The sequence below is a fragment of the Urocitellus parryii genome, chromosome 9 (assembly GCF_045843805.1).
Source record: "Urocitellus parryii isolate mUroPar1 chromosome 9, mUroPar1.hap1, whole genome shotgun sequence".
Lineage (NCBI taxonomy): Eukaryota > Metazoa > Chordata > Mammalia > Rodentia > Sciuridae > Urocitellus > Urocitellus parryii.
In genome coordinates this window covers 89,976,522-89,999,147 of record NC_135539.1, presented here as the reverse complement: position 1 = coordinate 89,999,147, position 22,626 = coordinate 89,976,522, and the positions used below count along the sequence as shown (strand labels likewise).

The 22,626-nt window shown below is 32.4% G+C and overlaps 1 protein-coding gene across 1 annotated transcript in view; it reads right to left on the bottom strand.

Moving 5' to 3' along the window:
• The window catches only part of Sdccag8 (SHH signaling and ciliogenesis regulator SDCCAG8), a 228,519-nt gene that overhangs the window by 112,399 nt on the left and 93,494 nt on the right, over nt 1-22,626 (bottom strand). The window contains exon 14 of the mRNA XM_026390721.2: nt 4,884-5,026. Coding sequence (XP_026246506.2) covers nt 4,884-5,026 — 143 coding nt within the window. The remainder of the gene's footprint in view (nt 1-4,883; nt 5,027-22,626) is intronic.

The window sequence follows — 22,626 nt, the reverse complement described above, 5'->3', positions numbered from 1 at the left end:
CAAATGAAAAGTCCACAAGTACAAGAGGAGCTGCATATGCTTACATTTGGCAAAATTCAGCACATGAGAAGATTGGCAAGAAGGAAATAGACAGGAAGGTTGGTGTCTATGGGTTGACCTAAAATGCCATGCTCAGTGATTTGGACCTTCTGGTATAGTGTGACACCATGAAAGGTTTGGAGAATAGGGCCTATAGTCAAGGCAGTAGCATAGGAATATTCACTGGGCAGTGGTTAGTGAAAGAGGCTGAAAGGGTATAAGGAGCCTACTTCCAGAGCTCTTATGAGAAATCAGCAGAGGCTAAGTGACACACATGAGTGGTAGATATGAGTGACATTTCTTGAAATCTTGCTGAAGTTCAAACTAAGGAAATATGTTGTACAAAAGATACCCCAAGAAATCTAAATACCTCATATTCAGAAATAGGAACTTAAGAATAGGTTGTTTTAAATAATTGTTAGAATCATTGACTATTAGGGTTAAAAAGAAATTTAGAAATCATCTATAGGTAAGTAGCAGGTCTAAAGAGAAAAGTAATCTATCAAAAAGATGCAAAGATAATGAATGCCTAGGTAGGACACTGTAATGAAGGTTTCCTAAATCTTAGGCTGCCTGGGGACCATCCCTAAAATTAGCATATGATTTTAACAGTATTTGGTTATTTCACCAAAGCATCCTTTGAATCATTCTTCTTTATTCTTTTCTTATATATCTGAAAGGCCCCATTTCAGTCTCCTCATCTGCAGGCTCTTTTTCAATAACTTTAAAAACATGGTTCTCCAGCAGGAGATGTAGTTCAATAGTACAGTGTTTGTCTAGCACATTTGAAGCCTTGAGTTCCATCCCCATTATCACATTACAAAAAAAAAGAAAGAAAAGCAAACAACAACAACAACAACAAAAGGGTTCTCTTTATATATGCTTTCAACCTGCTTCCTTGGCTACAACTAATACTTCTAAGTAGAAGTATATAAACTAAGGCTCTAGTCTTATAGGTTTTGTGTAAACACCTACATTGGATATTTCCACCCAAGTTTCCAAATAAAATTTATTATTTTCCTCTGCTACCTCTTTCAAATTCCCTAGTTGGATTAAAAAATCATCTAGTCAACCTAGGCCAGAAACAATAGTTACCTTTAGTTCTGTCCTCTCCTACCTTCTACTCTAGATGTCTCCTGAGTATGGCTTCCTTTCCTTTTACCTGGACCATTGCGGTTATATTCTAATTGAGTACCTGTTAAACATCTTTTCCTCAACCAGTGTAGTTTCACAGTGCCTTTCAGTTACCTTCTAAAAATACATATTTGGACCTGTCCGGCTCTCTTGATTTCTTACTTGAACTAAACAGCTTCCTAACTGAGGGGCTGGTTAACTTTCTCTATAAATTACCAGACAGTAAATTATTAGGCTTTGGGGACCAGGCTCAACTCTGCTATGGTAGTGTCATACATCAAACATCATGAATAATCCTGTGTCCCAATATAACTTTATATATGGATGTATTATTTTTAATGTGTTAGAAAATGCTGTTTTTTTTTTTTTAAATGTTGTTGTTTTTGTTGTTTGTTTAAGATGGAGTCTCACTAAGTTGTCCAGGCTGGCCTCAAACTCCTAGGCTCGAGTGATTCTCTTGCCTCAACTTCCCAAGAAGCTGCTGGGACTACAGGTACATGCTACTGCACCCAGAACAACACATTATTTTCATTTTTCCCTCAACTATTAAAAAATATAAAAACAATTCTTAGTGCACGGGTCATACAAAAACAGATAATGGTCCAGATTTGGCCCAAAGGGTATAGCTGCTGACCATAGCCTAACTGATCTTGTTTCCTTTTATCAAATCTCCAAAGTCACTCTCCACATTGTTGTCTGAGTCAGGATCACAACACAAAAAGTCGATCATATTAACAACCTGCTTAAAATGCATCAAGAACAATCAATCAATTACTCTTAGAATAGCCAAATCTTCAGAGCATAGCCTACAAGTCCTCTTGTCACTGATTTCCTTTTCAGTCTTATCTCTTATCAAACACCTACCCTGATTATAGAATTTATGTTCTCTCCCATCTTCATGTCTTTGCGTATATAGATTCCTCTATCTGTGATATTCACCTCACCATTTTTCACCTTGAGAATTTCTACCCATGAACTTATTTATCAAGATTGTTACCAAATATCTTCCCCTTCCTGTCACCTTTCATTATCAGATTTCCCTGATTATCACCTACTTCCAATGCAGAAAAAGTCAATTCTCTTTTCTACATGTTCACGTGATAATCTTTACTTCTAGAATTTCACTATTGTCACATTCTGTTATAAATGCATTATGAACTGCCTCCTTTTGTTGAATGTGAGCAATGTAAGGGTAGAAACTGAGTCTTCTTATTCTCTTTAGGCCAGAGTCAGAGTACTTATAAGATCATAGATGCTTAATAAATATTATAAATTAAGTGAAAATTATACTCACCTATTGGGTCCTGCAATAAATGCTAAATTTCCATTTTCCCCTTTAAAATCCAATTTAAGCTTACATAAGGAGAAACACTGAAAGAGTAGAAGACTGTTTTTCTTTCAGAGTGATGTAGAGATTTCTACTTCAATTTAAATTTTTTTTTGCCCCTAAAAATTTGGATTTTTATTTCACCATTACTTTCTAATGTAGTTTTCATATTCAATTTTAAACTTTGTTTAGAATATGCCATTTAAAATGTTTGAAACTGACTATTTGTGTGGGAGTTATATATTTCAGCTGGTCCACACTGAAGAAAAAAGATGCAATGGTTCTCATTTACACACCTGGGTATGCTGAATCAATAAAGAATGTTGAGGTCTAGCAAACTCTTTAAGAAAACAAAAAAAGCATTTCAAAAATATTTAACCCAACCACAAAGTTATATTTTCAGTTCTAAGGAGAGGTATGTACAATACCTTACATTTTAACTATCATCTTTAAATTTATAAATATGGATTTTACAAACCATGAACATTAAATATGAAATGCTTACAAAAAAGAGTATTACACTTAGAAAATCAGTAATTGTGTCTTATTTCCTATAAAACTAGGTTTAAATTTTTGTAGAAATAGTGTAAATACAGCACAACAGAAAAAAAAAAAGCTTTCTACACAACCAAAGCAAAACAGTTTTTCTTAAGAACAAAGGAATTAGTTACCACTCGTCCATTTTCAGCAGTTGCTGCATCTTAATATGCTCTACTTGGAAGAAATTGATCTTGTCAAACAGCACAAATTGATACTGCTCAGAAAAACTCTCTACAGACTTTGACTTCAGAAATTAACTCTCTGAATAAGAGAGAATGGCAAAAGGGGAAAAACTAGCATTAATATTTATTTACTGAAGCTGAGCTACACTGAGACATTAAAAAGCTGTCCTATTTCTGTGGGTCAGTAGTGCTTAGCACAAAAATGGTTGGTTCTCAGTTGAAGTCTGACAGAAAAGAATAGACATCTACATTATCATGATGAAGTAAATTCTGAAACTACTAAGATTAAATAGCTATAGGTACTATGTTAATATTATGTTCTCAGTTTCACAGTGATAATAGGCATTAAGAGAAACTATTCTGTAGTATTAAGCAATGTTTACTCTGAAAAGTGTTATATCTATTGAATTTTTTTTACATGTATAAATGATTTTTTATCTCTTTCTTTCATCTCTTTTTCTTTTCACTGTTTAAATAGGGAAGTGTCAAACATTTGGATTATTATCATAACAAAATGTTTTTAACAAAGTTTGATTTTAACAGAACTGGAGGCATCTTAACACTAACCCAAAACTTTGGGAGGTTCACCAACCTCTAGAATATTTTTTCTCCACATGCAGGCTGTTCAAGTGGTGCTTTTCTCCATCTGTTATCATACCGTGCTCAGAATTACATTGTCATATTTAATGTAAAAGGGATCAGTCCCCTTTCATAGTTTAAATTCAACACAGTACTATAATTGGAAGACCAGTGTTTTTCTATTTTATAAACTAAATCAAATATCATAAACTTACATGTGTATTTAGACAAAATTCTCTCTGCAAACTGAAAAACTCTAAGAATGAATAAACCCAAAGGCTTGATCTGAAAACTGAAAAACTGTACTAAAACTCAAAGTGAGAAGAAACCACTTACATGGTAAAGTGATATATCGACTATATTTGAATTTTTCCCTTTGTGTATTTATGTATGTGCATGTGTTTGTGTGCTTCCAATACAGCAAATTCCCAATGCTTGCAACCTAGAGAGTTTTATTTTAATCTAGGGCTGAGCTATATGTTTACTAAAGTTTACAACAATGATGATCACATTGCAAATTTCATGGTGAAAACAATGCAATTTGAAACTTCAATGGTGTAAATATGATCGAAATAATGATTTGACCATGAATAGTGCCAATCGATAGCATCTCTAAATTTACACCTCTTTAAGATGCAGATCCTTATTTTGTATCAGCTCCATTTCAATTTGCATGTTAGGATTTCTTATGCTCGGTGCCTTTCACTACTGACAGTATCTCATTATTTTCCTAAACATATTCCTCAGATACTTCATTTCAACATTTTTATTAGACACAGGATTAACCGGAGAGGAGTGGTGGTGGTAGAAAAAAATGTCATTTTGCTTGTATTGATAGAGAATCACTTAAATATTTGAGCATGGTAAATGAAAGGTTTTGTAATCTATCAGTAAATCCCTGCCACACTTATCATTCACATGTCTGGGTGTTTTACTTACCACATCTCCACTTTTCTTAATATGCTTGAAAGCTGTGTGTGAATTGAATGACTAAGACTAACTCTAACAACTGTTTGGAAGCCTGTGGCAAAAATCAGTGGAATGAAATCAGTGCTGGGGTGCGTAATGGGATTAGGGAGTACCTGGTGAGGTGCAGTTGGTGCTCGGATTCGCCCAGCAGTTCTGTTAGTTTCAGGCACTCCTCTCTGGCCCGGGCTGCCTTCTGCTGCTCCTGTTCCATGTGCTGCTTGCTTTCACTCAGTTCTAGTCTCAATTTCTCTATTTCCTTAGGTAGAGATAATGGGTGGGGGGAAGCATCTATATCAAATATATGCACTTGACTTCAAAATTAGATCATTTTTATTTTTACCATGAATTTTTATGTGATGAAAATTATTAGAAAATTTAGGCTAGCTTCTGTTTTATGACAAAGGAAATTTGCACATCCAAAAAGGCACATTAGTGAGGTTTTTTTGGATTGTAACATTAAGATTGATTCTTAAAATGAAATGATTAAATAAGAGTAGTCAAGATGAATAATCAGCATTTTCATTCTAAAGCTTGTTCCCTTTAAAAAGTCATTGGAACTTAAAAATTCACAATCTTTAAAATGTAACATTTTTTGTCTAAGAGATTTGATCAGATACATGTCATAATTTATATCGGATAAGTGACTTTTTACTATGAAAGATAGATTGATGGTTTCATTTAGATGTTATAAAAACAAATATAAAAATATTTTAGGTATCTTTTAGGAAAACATGAGGTATAGAAGAAGGCATCATTATGATACTGAATATTATTTGGAAAAAATAATTCAGCATGAGAACCTTTGGCTTACAAGAATATGAGATTTCAGAGCTAAAATAATATTACAATAAAATTTGCATTTAAAAACACAACAAAACATTCTTAAGACTAATAAATGAACATATAAATATATGACAATTTATATAGCTTATTGTTTGGTTTCATGAATAAATTATCCTTAAAACTCAAATATTTCCAAGCAGAAATATCTTAAATAGAACACAGTTTAAAGTAATTTACAAATTTAAGTAGAAATATTTATCACAGAGCAGCTATAAAATTAAGGAAAAGAAAATAGAGTTGAACATTTAAAAATATTTAGTCTATATTACAACAAAGCAAAGTTAAAAAAAAGAGCAGAAACATTTTCAAGTTCAACAGAGAGCAAGGAGTAATTCTGATGCATACAAAAAATGTCCTTTTGGAAAACAAAATTATGCTTAAGCAGAGTATTTTAAACTTACTGTTTAAATATATTTTTTTAAAATTTATGTCATTACTCATTATTCTGAATGATCTCCCACTATAATATAAGATAAACTAAACAATTCATTATATTTTTTCTTACATTTGTAATACTGTATTCAGTTTATCCCCATCAAAACTACACATTACCAACAATTACTTATTACAAGTTCTCAATTTTTTTTTTTTAAAACCTATGTAATAATGAATGTGTCACTTTCATCCAGGGTAGATTTCCTATATCTTTCAGACCAGAATACTAAATAAAATTGATTTATTTCTTTAAAATATTTTAAATTATTTAAGTTAATACTAATACATTTCTAATCTCATAATTAAATATAATTAAAGATATGAAAACTTAATGGAAAAGTCTATTAAGTTTTACTTGCCTAAATGGAATTAACAAAAGCAAAGAAGTATAAAATCTGAATCACATGTTGACTTTAAAACTTCAGGAGTCCATCATTAAATTTTTTACACAGTTCTATTTACAAGAAACTGTGCTAAATACTATGATGAACTCAGTATCAATCTCTATACACATGATTTAACAAGGATAAATGAGACATGTATACACAAAAAGACTATCAAAATACAAGTCATAGAGACAATGACAAATGAATTATAAAGAAAATTCATGCCAAATGAGGGATAAATTTGCATGGACAAGAAAAGTGAAAAAGTAAGGGAATAAAAACTCATGGAATGAAAGCTTACATCGTATTATGAAAGGTGTTGAAGAAGAGATTAGTAGAGCTATAGTTTTCTTATAAATAATAGGAAATACTGCTGGGTATAGTGGCACACACCCATAATCCCGGTGACTAGGGAGGCTGAGGCAGGAAGATCACAAGTACAAGGACAGTCTCAGCAACTTAGGAAGCCATTGTATCAAAATAAAAAAATAAAAAGGACGTAGGGGTATAGTATAGCTCAGTGGTAAGGTGACCCTGGCTTCAATCCCCAGTACACAAAAAAAGAAAAGGTATGCAATATGAAAAAAGCTGCACTTACAAATTGGATCAATATCTATGATCAGTTTAAGGTGGCAAGTAATGGTAGAAGGGAGGCCATGAAGAGATAGTTCTAATATTCCAGACAGGAAAAGTAGACTTTAAACACAAATTTGAAGAGAACATAGTGATTTTATGGGGGGAAAAAATGGAAAGGCAGAATGTAGAAAGAGACCAAAGATGACTTCAGAATTTTGAATGGAGAGGATACAAAAAGAATGATAGAAATAGAAAACATAAAATCCAAGCTTTCTTAAGAAGAATAAATACAATAAGTTTTTAAACCACTGTGCAATAAAAGTAACATATATATCTTAGAGTGGTAACTAGGTTTTAAGTATAAATCAGCTGCTTTCTTATTCTCATGTAATAAAAAGTCAGAGGCTACACTGAAATCCAGTCAGAGATAAAGAGCATAGGTCCAAGAGCCAACACAATCAGGTCTCAGACATAGTTCTGACACTTTTTAGCTCTGTGACCTCAGACAAGTCGCTCAAATATCATACATTCTTCAGCAGAAAATGAAAGTGATAACTGCAGCAAGCTCCAAAGATGCTGTGAAGACTGAATAGGATGACGAGTACTGAGCAGAGTGCTGAACACATAAGAGATATGAGACAGCTAGTATCATTATTACCACTGATTTCTCTCCCTATTTAAAATATCTTTCAAGACCTGCAAAAGGATAAGTAGAAAAAATGATCTGCCTTACAGTATCTGACTATCCTTAATAAGTCATTGATTTAATTCAATAAAATTTCTCCTTTGTTTCCTCTACAGAGCATTATTTTGTTAAAAAAAAATGAAGAAAACTTTATCTATTATAATTTTAAAATGCAAAAAGGCCTTTTTGTTAGGAAGATGGAAAATTACTACCTGCTTCTGATTATCCATGCCAGCAAAACAGCTTATTGGTGCAGATAATCAAAAACCAACAAATAATCTAACCAGCTGGACCAGGGCTCAACACTTACTCCCTGTGTCAGGAAAATCTGCCATGGCACCAACTCCAACAGTTAGAAGAGAAATCTCTTGCCAGAAATGCTATGCTCCCACTGGCAGGATAACCCCTTGCCTCACCCAACTAGGTCAGGGCTGTTTCCTTGGCTAGGTATGGTGGCTCAGGAATGAAAGACCAACAACGGTCATAGGCCAACTGTATGTTACTCTCAAAGTACACTATTAACCTGCATGTCTACAATGCAGTTTTACGTCATTATCCTTTTGCCAACTGGGCAAGGGAGGTCCAGATAGCTCTGTATCTTACCAAAAGTTATTCTTCAAATCATGAATAGATTGGCTGAAGACATAGCTTATTGGTAAAGCCCTTACCTAGCATGTACAGGATATGGGTTCAAGCCCTAGTACCTCAAAAAAAAAAATTACTATAGCCACCAGAACAGCTTAAAGTAGGAACTGTTAAAATTGGTTAGGAGAAGAGTACCAGGAATGGGACGTGAAGAAATGGAGATTGATTACTGTTAATATTTTTCCACACTGTGGAAAGTTTTTTCTTAATAATGGACATATGTGACTTTATTTTTATTATTGATTAACTTTTCTTACTAAAGTAATGCACCTAACATGAGCTAAATAGTACTCAATTTTTCATAGCAAAGAAGAGCAATGTCTTTTGGCCTATCTCCAAACCTAATCTCCAATGGCACATTATTAACTGTTCTGTTATTTTTCTTTATATTTTTAAATGACATGCTTCTATTGCTATTTTTTGATTTTGCAATATTAGACATTATACATCAATTTCCTATATTAAATGTGACACAATTAATTTTAGTATGTGCTTGTAGTCCCAGCTACAAGGCTGAGGCAGGAAGACCCCTTAAGTCTAGGAATTTGAGGCCAGCCTGGTCAACAACATAATGAAACCCTGTCTCAAAAAAATAAATTAAAAAAAATTTTAAAAAAGGAACAATTAAGGTCTCTTATACCAGCTACCCTACATATCCAACTTATGCTCCCATATAAAATTTTTGGTTAATCATTAGTCAGTAGTTCATTTACATTATGATTATGGAAAATTTGCTCACTACTAAGATGAGCATTACTTTAATTTTCCTATATTATTTCTGAAATTAATTACCTAGTCTTTTGTTTTATCTTGAGCAGGGGTCTTGCTATGCTGCCTAGGCTGCCCTTAAAATCCTGGCCTCAACTGTTCTCTTCCCTCAGTCTACCAGGTAGCTGGGACTATAAGCATGTGTCATCATACCTGACTGTCTAAGTTTTTGATAGTTTATTTTTCTAGGTAACTGATATTTGCCCCCAAAGTATTCAAACAGTATTGCCAAATATGTATCAATAATATTTTTTCAAATGATCAAATAAGGATAAACTGTAAGTTCCTTTATAATCATCCCTCATGTATCCTTGGTGCTTTATGTCTACTTTTTTGATCTCTGGCTTTGTCAAGTGTTATGTGTGTTTGTATGTATGGTAGAGAAAGATTGAGCTACATTCTCAAGATAGCTTTCATAAGAAAGGGTGCAAAAAATACATTTTGGGGTATATTTGTATGCTTCAAAATGCTGTTATTATATGATAAACTCAATAATCTGGCTTGAGTATAAAGTTCTATTTGAATTAATGTTCACTCAGGATTTTTAAGAAACTACTCCATTGTCTTCAAGATTCTAATATTATAATTGAAAAGCACTATATTTTCTGATCCCTAATACTTTTTTTTTTTGTTCCTAGAAACTTTCATAGTTATCTTTTTTTCCCCATGATTTTAAAAATTTTACTATGTTAGACCCTGGAATAGGCTCTTTTTCATTCTTTATGTGTTGTTTTCAATGAGTCCTTGTCAATCTAGAGGCTTATTTTCCTTAATTTGAAGACAGTATCTTGTATTACAATTCTAAAGTTAAATTTTGATACCATAAACATTAAAATTTCCTCTTCTATAACTCTAGATATTAGTTGTTGGCCTTATTGGATGGATTATCTAACTTACTTACATTTTTCAATTCTTTGTCTTTGGATTCTAACTTTTAGAATCTAAGACTTTACTTACTTCATCTTCCCAACTGTCTATTAAATTTAAGAAGAAAATTATACGATATTTTTCACTACCATTTACTATTTCTTGTTTTTACGGATCCTTTTACATAGCATACTATTTTTATTTTATGGATAGAATATCTTACTTCCCTATTAGAATCTATAGCATTTTAAACTTCTACTTATCATATGTTGACTCTGTTTCCTCCAGGTTTGTCTTAGTTCATTTTCTTTTGCTAAAATAGAATACAAAAGACTAAATAATTTATAAAGAAAAGGGGATTATTATGGCTCTTGGTTCTGGATGGAAATCCAAGATTGGACAGTAGCATCTGGTTAGGGCTCATGGTGAGAAGTGGAAAGACAAATGGGCATGCAAGAAGAGAGATAGAACACAGGGGGCAACTTGCTTTTTTATCAAAGCACTCTTATAATAATTAGTCCAGTCCCATGAAAGCAAGAATTCATGTGAGAAAAGCATTTATCTTTTCATGGGTGAAGAGCCCCCCCTCAAACACCTCCCACTAAGCTCCACATTCCAGTACTGCTGCATCAAGGAAGGTCTAAAACATAAACTTTTGGGGGACACAGTCAAAACAAAGCAAGATACCTTTTATTCCTTCCCTGTTTGTCTATTTTAGGCACTCTATTATGTTGTAGACTTTCTTCAAATACATGATGATTCCTCAAATACATAATGATTCTTGACTGTACTTTAATATTTGAAAATTAAGCAGTGAACAAAAGTGTGGATGTACTCAGTTTGGGTAGTTTGGATTACTGTTCACTAAGGATTTATTCGTATTTCCCTTCCACTGATGGCAGAATACAGTATCTTTCTGTATCTTTCCCGCAATGACTTTGGGCTTAGTCCTATGATTTCAATTGGCCAACAGAATTTTCATGGCTAAAATATAAGCAGATGTCAGAGATGTGTATATGGTTTGGCTTTGTTTTCCTATTCTGGTAATTCTCTATAAGAGGAACATGCCTTGTAGCTGTTGCCTCTTCAGCTTGGATCACAGAGAGAATACACATGGAAAGGAACCAAACTCAACCATAGCCCAGATAACCCAATGACCCAAGACCTAAAGCAGGCAAACACAGCCGCCAAATCTCAGTTGTCTTGTAGGCTCATAAACGTGAGTATAAATGATTGCTAATGTAAGTCACTGGGTTTTGTCAATATAAAATTTTGATCTTAAAGCAATAGAAGTGTTACAACTTACATATCGCCTTGGAATTTTATTTGATCTTTGAAACAACTACATGAAATATATAAGTTTCCCTGTTTATATACATAAGAAATTGAAGGTCAAAGACACTGAATGATTGTCCAAAGAAATATACACAAGCTTTAAACCAAATCTTTTAACTTTATTGCCTCTACCAGACCATAATATGAATTATGCAATGGCTTTCAATATTTTTTACCAAGCTCAGTTGTAAGAAATCAATTTTGCATCACTATTCATAGACACATACACACACACACACACACACACACACACACACACACACACATATAAATGCAACAAGCATTTCATTCACGAAACAATACCGATCCTTACTATATGAGATGAACTCATAGTTTCTATTTGTTCTTATTCTAGTCTTCTTCTTTAAAAGTTTCTGGCTTCAATCTATAAAATTGATTCCACAATCCTGCAATTTTAAAAGCATTCTGCACTATGTATGATTTAAAATATATGTATTTTTACATAAGCTAAATTGAAAGAAAGAGTTTCATTAAGAGAATGTCTATTATACATTTCTCTTTACTTCCTAGGAATAAATATCCAAAGAAATAACTGCAAAAGTCATTTGAAAAATTATATATTACCTAAAGGATAACTTTGCCTGGAAAGCAAAAGAAGCATAGCAAGAATTACAAGACTCCAAGAGTAGTTATTCATCCCTACTACTAAATATTATGTGACTTAAAAATTGTTTACCAATTTTAATAGAGGGTGATTTATTTATATGAGAGAAGATGGGAATGAGGATAGAAGAAAAAATTAAGGCAGTTTAAGAAGACTGGAACCCAAAAGTCCTTGCACGATTAGAGGAAAGAACTTGTGATTTTGAAGCTGAAAAATTCTGATAATGTAAATTTATCACTCAGAAACCAATTTTAATAGAATTTAATAGAATATATTTTAATAGAATATATTTTAAAAAGTAAGGTAGTATATGATACTGAAAAATGATTCATAATAATCTATCATTTGGGAAAGAAACAACAGTTTCTATCATGTGCTCTGTGAATAAAAAGAATGTAAGCATTGAAAATTTACAACCCACCAGTTGTAAATCCACTTTAATTAATTTGTAGATGTTAAGATCAATTTTTATCAAATCATTTTTTTTTGTCTAGAGATGTATTAGCTACCTGTGACTATTTACATTTCAGCTTACTAAAAAAAGAATATGTTTCTTCAGTTGCATTAATCATAGTTTAAGTAGCCATATGATGATCATGGCAACTAGATTGGATATTAGAGGTATAAAAATATTTTAATCATCACAGAAAATTTTATTGGATATCACTGGTATAGCATATAAAGAATTATTTCTAAGACTTTTCAAACTGGCCTCTTGACCAAAGTAGAAGCAAGGGAGAATACTGTAAGTAGTAGTCATTTTAGAAATCACCAAAAGCGATTATCCTCTCTAACTGTAGCAGATGGAGAAGGATGCAGATAACCATTCTAGAAATCTTGTTCACAGCTATCATTGTTGATGGCATACAACACTGATTTAATATGTTTTTATTGTGGGCCTAGTAGACATAATGATATCGGCTATCATTTTTGAGTACTTAACTACATTCCAGGCACTGTCTTGAATTTTGTATTTTAAAATCTCATTTTGTGTTCATGACAATCTTATAAAAATAAGGATCCTATTTCTGTTTTACAGATGAGAAAACTGAAGCTCACAGATGTTAAGTAACTTATATAAGATTATACAGTTTCAGAGTTGGGATTCAAAACTGGGTTAGGCTGATTTTAAGTCCCATAATCCTTCCACAATACCATATTCTCTCCCTAAACAAAACTGATATAATAGAAAATAAAGAGGAAATGACATGACATCTGCTTTCTAAAACATTGTGGTCTACAATTTGCCATAGATAGAAGACACAAAATAACATAGAGATATAGGGAAATAATATAACTCAGATGGTCTGGATCAAATATTGTGCTACTTAACACAAGGATTTCAATTGCAAAGCACTGGTCATGGTTCAGCATTTTTCCATGATACTTTAGGGTTAGTGACTTGAAGAAATCCCCAAGGTCAGCCTCAGGTCTCACAGTCAACATCTTTTATATCATGGCTCCATACCAGCATGAGTCAACATGGAACTTGACCTTTTAGTCTTCCCAAATATGTAACATTTTCATGAAAATTTGCAGTATTTTAATTGCTTCTAATAGAACTACTGAATCAACCTATACTCTGAGGAAATACATTTTGAAGAATTTAAAAAAATGGTTTTCTTTGCATAATGTTAAAAGAAGTAGCATTAACTGATCACTTAAAATCAAAAGCACTTACTCATAGTTAAAGTAGCTCTCAGTCAAAACACATGTTCAAAACAGATAAGATGGGACTACTGTAGGAAAGCAATGTCTTTCTAAAACTGTGTCTAGAGAAGAATTGAAGACATTTGATATAAAGTTGATTTTATATTGTTACAATATGGCAGACTTTTTGATTCAGCCAAGTGTACAGCACTGTTCTGTCATACTGGGGGATTCAGTGGCAAAAAATAAGAATGAGTGCAGCTCTGTGGTCAGTTTACATGTTCAGATGATAGTTCTACTCATTTGGACTGGTTCAATGCATGCTTTATGCATGCTACAGGCAGATAAAGTGCTTGCTTGGTATTCTTGTGAATGTAAGTTTTTATCACAGATAAAATATCAGGCCATTCATAAATTTCATGTTTTTTTTCTTTAAAAAAGAGGTGCCCTGAGGTGACCTTAATTCTATTATGACCAAAAGGGGAAAATATGAACAATATTCGAGGCATTGGATGCTTAGACACTTACACTGTTAACACCACAGATACAGCAATCTTGACCTTTTTTGTCTGTTGATGTTTTAGTATTGTTGGCAATGTAAAGGAACATTAACATAACCCTAGGTGAGCTAAAAGCTTAAATGAGATGTGATTGTTGAAAAACTATAAAAGAAAAAAAGTGATAAAGTTTTCAAATGATGCACTGCAAAAGAATTGATAAGGTACTATGAACATGGCTAAAAGTGATGGGGATAACTGGATTAAAATGGATAAGGATGACTCAAAATTGTGGATTAAAAATTGACATTAAAGAAGACAATGTTGAAATGAATGGAAAATTCTTAAAATAATAAAAGAGTCTAATTTATAAATCTCCTAATTGTTGATCATACCATTTATCAACTATCAACAATGTGGAGAATATCTGAGAATAGATATTGCCTTGGTTCAATACCAGAAAATTCATCAAGAGCAGAATTATAAAAAGACAGCCACCCATCACTTCAGAAACACACTTACCTCTTGCCCAGGTTGAGTCCTTTGTTCTCTATTTTAAAACTCCCCGTTTTGCTCTAGAGTTTGATGCCAATGGTCCTCAGTGGATACAACCTCATATCACCCTGCTATGTTGTACATTTCAACCTTCATTCATTCTTATTCTAGATTCAGATGGTTCCTAATTAATGTTACTACTATAGGAATATTGGAGTAATAGTGAGTAATAGTAAAAGGGAAATGAAAGATTAGGTGACTTTGTTCATTATTCAACTTAGTTAGTGGGTTTTAACTGGGATGTGAATCTACTAAGCCCTTGGTTAGTAGATTCCACAATACATGCATATCTCTCATGGGAGGAGCATTCTACAAAACCATACGTAACTTCACCTAAGAAGCAGTTATAATTTTTTATACCAAAGGATCCCCAAATATAAGCCAACTTGTTTATATGATTACAGTTTAAATAAAAAGCAATATAGGGGCTGGGGATGAGGCTCAAGCGGTAGAGCACTCGCCTGGCACGCGTGTGGCCCGGGTTCAATCCTCAGCACGACATATAAACAAAGATGTTGTGTTGTGTCCGCCAATAGCTAGAAAATAAATATTAAAAAAATTCTCTCTCTCTCTCTCACTCTCTCTCTCTCCTCTCTCTTAAAAAAAAAAAGCAATATATCCCAACCATAGAAGTAAAGCTATGTGAATTAAAAATTTGAGACTGTATGAATACTCTAATGTGGCAGGAATTCATGGCACCAAATACAGAAAAAGATCAACCCATGCAAATCCATTGAGACTATTAAATTATGAGCAATTTATGAGATTTTTATAGTTATTTTGATCGTATAGAATATTTACTTTTCAAGCTGAATTTAGAAGCTCCTGAGATGAAACTCTACTATAATGAAATATACTGTTTATTTTAGTAGTAGGAATTATCTCAACAGCCTCACCAATAATTTTTGTTCTACATTTATAAACATCCTAGAGGTTAAAGGGATCAGTTTTTCTTCACTACATTTAATGGGAAGAATGAATTGTCCTTCAATAGATGAATGGATAAAAAAAAATGTGGCATTTATACACAATGGAGTATTACTCTGCATTAAAAAATGACAAAATCATAGAATTTGGAGGGAAATGGATGGCATTAGAGCAGATTATGCTAAGTGAAGCTAGTAAATCTTTAAAAAACAAATACCAAATGACTCCTTTGATATAAGGGGAGTAAACAAGGACAGGGTAGGGAGGAAGAGCTTGAGAAGATTTACATTAAACAGGGATGAGAGGTGGGAGGGAAAGGGAGTGAGAAGGGAAATTGCATGGAAATGGAAGGCGATCCTCAGGGTTATACAAAATGACATATAAGAGGAAAGGAGGGGTAAGACAAGATAATACAAATGGAAGAAATGATTTACAGTAGAAGGGGTAGAGAGAGAAAAGGGGAGGGGAGGGGAGGGGAGGGGAGGGGAGGGGGGATAGTAGAGAATAGGACAGACAGCAGAATACATCAGACACTAGAAAGGCAATATGTCAATCAATGGAAGGGTAACTGATGTGATACAGCAATCTGTATACGGGGTAATATTGGGAGTTCATAACCCACTTGAATCAAACTGTGAAATATGATATATTAAGAACTATGTAATGTTTTGAACTACCAACAATTAAAAAAAAGAATGAATTGCTTTTTTAATACTTGTGAAAATCTTGGTATTTGTCTCTATAAACGTCAAGAGTCTGCTAAATGGCAAAGATAACAGCTTCCTAACACCCGCAACCCCCAGCTGCAAGTTGAGTGCATTGCTGACACCTGATTACTGGAGGACTACTATAAGTAAATATTAACATTCTACAAGTAAATATGTCCTGGGCATGTTGCTCAATCACTTACAAATCCACCTATTGAACTACCGTCCAAGAGAACATTTCTACATTTTGTTCATAACTGTGTCACAAGAACCATGTTAACGGAATCAATAAACTCAAAGTACTCTGGATATCCGGTAGGTCCTTATTTGACAAAGCTGGTAATCCTGTGGAATCTAATCTTCTTTGCATGCCATAAAATATAGTATTTTATGTTTTTAATACTATATTGAAATATTTAAATATGGTAGTTTTTATGTTTGTGTAGAAGATACAACTAAAAAGATATTAATACAATTCCTTTGCTTGGTGTACATATAAAGGAACTCTCCATGTTACAATTTAAAACAAAGCAAGGCTCAAAACAAATAACAATCTGGGTTCCCACTTTCTAGTAGGAAATTTATGTTGGAAATGTACTCAACATTCCAATTTAATAAAAGGAGAAACCCTTTTCTACTTAAAACGCTAATATATAAAATTAATTTTATATACATATACTTATATATAACATCTAAATATACAGATGTTAAAATATTATATATTATACATAATTTATCATATGTGCATAAATGAACCATATGCAATATATTTAAATTAACTTATGCTATATAATTGTAACCTTTGGAACATTAGTTTAAAAAAATGAGCCAAGAAGAAACTGTGACTCCTCCCACTCTTCCCTGAGAATGGGCCAGCCATAATCCTTTGGCAGAGAGGCAGCAGGGGGTGGCTAGTAAAGACAACCCCACTGTTTGCAATGTGAAAGTCACTGATGCAAAGGTATCTTTGTGTTTGCTAACACATTAACACAATTCTTTTTTTTTTTTTAATAGCAACTTTAAATTTATGTCCTGTTTAAAAACAAAACAAAACAAAACAAAAGGTTACATAACTTTGCTACAGTAACTACAATAAAAAGAAAAGTAAATCTGGAGTGGTTTCTCTAAAAATGAACTATAAAAGAAATAGGAAATTCTGTTTTCTGGTGGGGCATCCCCATCTAAAAAGAACTGTGTTTTCAAAGGTTAAAACATTGTTTTATATTCTTTTTTTCTCTCATAAGAGGAACAATCTAATAAGTACAAAAGGTGGTTGATAAAAGTTACTAAAGAAAAGCAATGCATAGTTACCTCCAAATCAGGAAACATATCACAGAGTCATAAAGGGAGTTCCATTTCAGTTGTTGACTTTTGTCACCATATGAAACAAGTTTTATCGTCAATTGAGAAAATCATCCAATGCAAATATATAATGATTCCAATTTAGGAAAGCAAACTATTAATTTATTTCCTTAAAAATTCCTTCTCTTAAGGAAAAAATTTCCTTCGCAAGCCCTCAGTTAAACACAATAAATGTTTTTGCATACATGTTATATGCCTACTATGTGCATTTTATAGACACACACATATATACACACATTCCAAATAGTCAATATATATATATATGCACACATACACATACATATCGATTTACACGCATACACACATTTATATACAAATATATGTACAATAATCAATTTGTTTCACCCTTCTCACTGTGTTACATTGTTATTAAAATATAAACTGATTCCCTATTATTTTGATATAAAAGCAGATACAATATAGATGCAATATATCATATCATTCCCCCCTCAAACTTTTAATCATCTAGACTACAATAAATAACAGAAATCATTGCCACCAGTTTAGTTCTTGTAAAAATTTAGAGTGGAAATTGTCTTCTAAGACAATCAATATTAAGCCTCTAGGATTCATGTTAAATTAAACCAAACCATCAGTTTCACATGATATTACTATATTTTGGGATTTATTTATTTTATATCTTTATATTAAAGCTATCAGTACTTTTCAGTAGAATAACTCAATTGAAAATATTAATGTTTTCCAATAGAATATTTCAACTGCTACTACATTAAAATAAAAATTAACTTTGTTCACATTGATTACTATTAATTACGGTGTTGCTACTGCAGCATCCCCATGTGTAGAAATAAAACTAAATGTGAAAAATAAGAGTAAATATAAAAACCACACTAAAACAATTTAATAAACAAGAGAAAAATAGGCATCTCAAATAAGATACTTTAACTATCCACAAAATCAAAATAAATAAGTTAAAAATATTGCTCTTCTGATGTCATATCAGATTTTTCCATAGGAAAACTTTATAAGAAAATGTAAACATATAAAGTTTATTATTTATTTCCAGCTCTGAAAAATCTTTTTTGATTATAAATTTTATTGTTTCTCAATAAGAGATGAAAAAGTTTAAAGGATAACAAGAATTCTTTTCATAACTCTAAATCAAATAGTCTTTGAAAAAAATTGTTCAAAATTGATACACTATTACCTCAAATGAATAACAGCCTAAAGGTTACTGTAATGTGGAATTTCAACACTTTCCTGTATTTTTCATTTATGCTTCAAATGCAATATTCTCTCAGATACTATGATTATATTTATATCAATGTAATATTTAGGAATGCTTTCAAAATCAAAAAAATTTAAGTGTAGCTATAAAAGTACTGACAACTACAAAAATCACAATTTGTAAAAAAAGCTAAAAAAAAATCTACCATTTAAAGTAACCATAGTTTTCAGTTATGGTATCAGCTATTAAAAGTTATTAAAAAATCAGCCAATTTACTCTTAACCAGAAAAACAGGCTTTTCTGGCAAAACTATATTATCTCCTAGGTAATGCATAAATTTTTATAGCTTTTCTGTTACTACAGATTCAAACTCCTAAGAGTTTTATTCATCAGTAACCCAGTGTCACTTTTGTAGGAATTGTCTGAAAAATAATTAAATAGTCTTGAAACATCGAAACATTGGGGTTGTATTGTACCTAACTTACCTAACTTTCAAGACTTTTATATATATATAATATATATATATAATATGACAAAATACCTCTTCCTGAAATATTGTGTGGTTATATTTTTTTTATAAAGTGTGCTTCTACTAAAAAGGTTCTAAAACATTTGGGAATGAAGTCCCCTATTTACATCAAGAGTTTGTTTGTTAAATAAAAATGCAGGCCTTTAGCAATAAACCGTACATTGCCTAGTATGCACATGGCCTTGAGTTTGATCTCTAATACCACTAAAAGAAAGAAAGGAAAAGGGAAGGAAGGGAAGGGAAACGGTGAAAAAAAAAAAAAAAAGGAAAGGAATAAATCACACTTAGGGACAGATCACACTCAGTCATCTACTTAATATATCCTCTTATTTACTGATGAGAACTCTGGGATTCAGGGAGATCAAACTACTTACTAAAGTCAAGTCCACTCAATTGAACTAAAACCCAAGCTCTAACTCTTTGTTTGTACTCATTTTTCTTCAGATGTGAATTAAAGTCATATCACAATGCTCAATTGCAAGCATAAACAAATTTCTATTGGTAATAATTAATTTTCAAATGCAATAAAGAAAACACATCATCTGTTTCTCTTTTGACAAGTGTTATTCAACAACAACTTTTTTCTTTTTGCTCTGTGTATTATCTTGGTTAAATTCTGTCAATCACTTCCAATCTGATTTAAGAGTCAAATTTAAGATTCAGCCTCCTTTTATTTTTAAAAAAAGTTTCATAAGGCACATGATTTCTTAATCAAAATTTTTCTTGGGTTTTATTTTTATTAACATTACTGTTTGGTGCTAGTGCTGGGGCAAAATAAAATGTTTCTCTTCTCCCCAAACAAGAAACCTCCTTGACGATTTCTCAGTCTTTCACTATAAACTGAATGATTTATTTTATAGAAAGCCACATTTTGATTTTTCACTAAATCAACTTCATACAGCTGAGTAATGGAAACCCCTTTTATGTATTGGGGTCACTTAACAGTACAGACAATGGAATGCAACACCTCCTCTTCCCTATACAGATATACTGTACCTGAGTTCACCTCCCTTTCCACCTACCAAGTTTCTGTTACTCCTTGGTGTACTTGATTACAGATAGCATCAATGTTAATGCTCTGGCTCTAAAAACTTAAAACGAGTAGTAGAGGCAGAGTATTACTGAATGCATATCTAAAACACTCAAATCCACAGGCTTTAACCTGAACGCTATTTCTTGGAAGCAGACTGTTCTGACCATCTAAACAGCATGTCTGTGTTCAACTTACCTTTTAGCTGTTGCTCTGCTTGCTGGTGACACAAATGAATCTTCTTTCACTGGAAAACTAGACAATTTAACCTTATTTTGTTAGAAGGTTTTCACCAAAATTAATGAGATGTTCTTATGTGAAGAGGGACTAGCAACTTTTAACAACAAAACTGGGTTTATTTATAGAGACATAACTGATTGAAAAAAAAATCCTTCTGTACTGAAACATGGTGTACGTGATCTCACCTTATGGGGAGTTTTTAGAAAATTCACTTTAGCTGTGGGTTATATAAATATTTCTGTAAAATTCTATTTGAGGAACTTAAGAATTTATTGTACTTGGTCTTAACTCAAAAATAACCTATATTTTCTAGCTAATTTTAGCAAGTGGCTCCCAAATGTGAAGTAGATGCTTTAGTTAATATTTTGAGCACAGTTCTTTTAAATTAATTGCCTTCATAAAGGAATAAATTCATTCATTCAATTTATTGACCACATATTCAACCATAATACCTCATTTATGTATTGTCTGCCATCAATGTAATCTGTCATGTGGCTTAATAGTACCTAAGCACACTAATTATACATACTAGGTTTAAAATAAGTTTTTTGATTTGACTAATATTATTTTGAAGAAGGCAAAAAAAGCCTGGCTTTTAAACAGGAGAGCAAATATATTGGTTCTTAAATATCAGTTAAAACCAATCATATATAGGAGAGATTAGAACCTATTAAGCTATATGACATCTTTAGCTATAGATCACAGGACTCTGCCCTGTTCTTCATGTTATATATTGTTTAAACTGCTTTAAACTTGTCCTGTCTAAACAGGATATCATGGATATGCTGAACAAATTTGCCTATGATATAAACCTATGAGGAGTAATTTTAATTTGGTGACATATCTAAAACAGGATCCAAAAGGGTTTGGTTAAGCTGATATAACAGACCTAACTAAAATGAGCAAGTTTTAGAGAGGTAAATACAAATGACTGTACTTACTCCCCAATTGTAGGGCACCAGATATGTGAATTAGGGGTTTTAACTGAATTTATGTACAGTAAAGTTCACAGTGAGAACTCTGATGTGTCAGCACATAACAATGATTATGTGTCTAATAAACACGAAATCGAGGCAATATCTGGCTCTGAAATGAGATTAATGTGAGCTTCACTGATAGCTGCACTTTCATATACTGGTCAAGCCATACCCAAAGTATCATATTTAGTTATCATTGTGATTTGAGAAAGGAACTAGATAAAATGAAACATAGCTAGAGGGATGAAAAAAGAGATTATGATTAAGAATCCTAACAACATTAATAAAATGGCAATTCTTAATACTTGTTGAGCAATTATTATATACCATGCATAGTTCTATGAGGTTAACATATATTACTTTAAATTTTACAAAATCCTATAAATAGGAATTACATTTATCTTCATTTTATAGAGAAGAAAATAGACATATTAAGTAGCTTATACAAGCTCACCAGAGAGTAGGTAGTAAAATGAGAATTTTACTTTAGACAATCCACTTTGGGGTCCTGAACTCTTGGCCACTTATCGCCTATCCATCCATTCAATTACTTTGACCCTAATTGCATGCTAGGCACTGAAGTAAGGAATATACAAGTGAATAATAAGTAAGATTCTTTGCCATCAATTTATATTCCAATAGAAGAGATGAGATTTTTTTTAGCAAACAAATAATTAAATAAAAATTAATAATGAGTTCAATAAAGGAAGGAAACAAAGTACTATGAGAGAATAACAGGTAAAATATGTATCGGTAGTACAGAAGTAGAGACTTTTAAATGGAACTCAAAGAGCAAGAGCTTGTTAGATAAAGGAAGAGTGGGAGAACATACAAAGTAGATGTTTGTCCAAAGGTTTTGGCAGGTCTAGAAGCTAAAGGAAAAAAAAATTCAGGTGCCAGTGAATAGAGTCAGAGGAAGATGGGTGAGACGAGGATAGAAAGACAGCAATGGTCAGATTATGTCTGACCTTATAAACTATGAAAAAAAGTTTGAATTTATGTTTCTTAATGCAAATGAGAAGCTACTG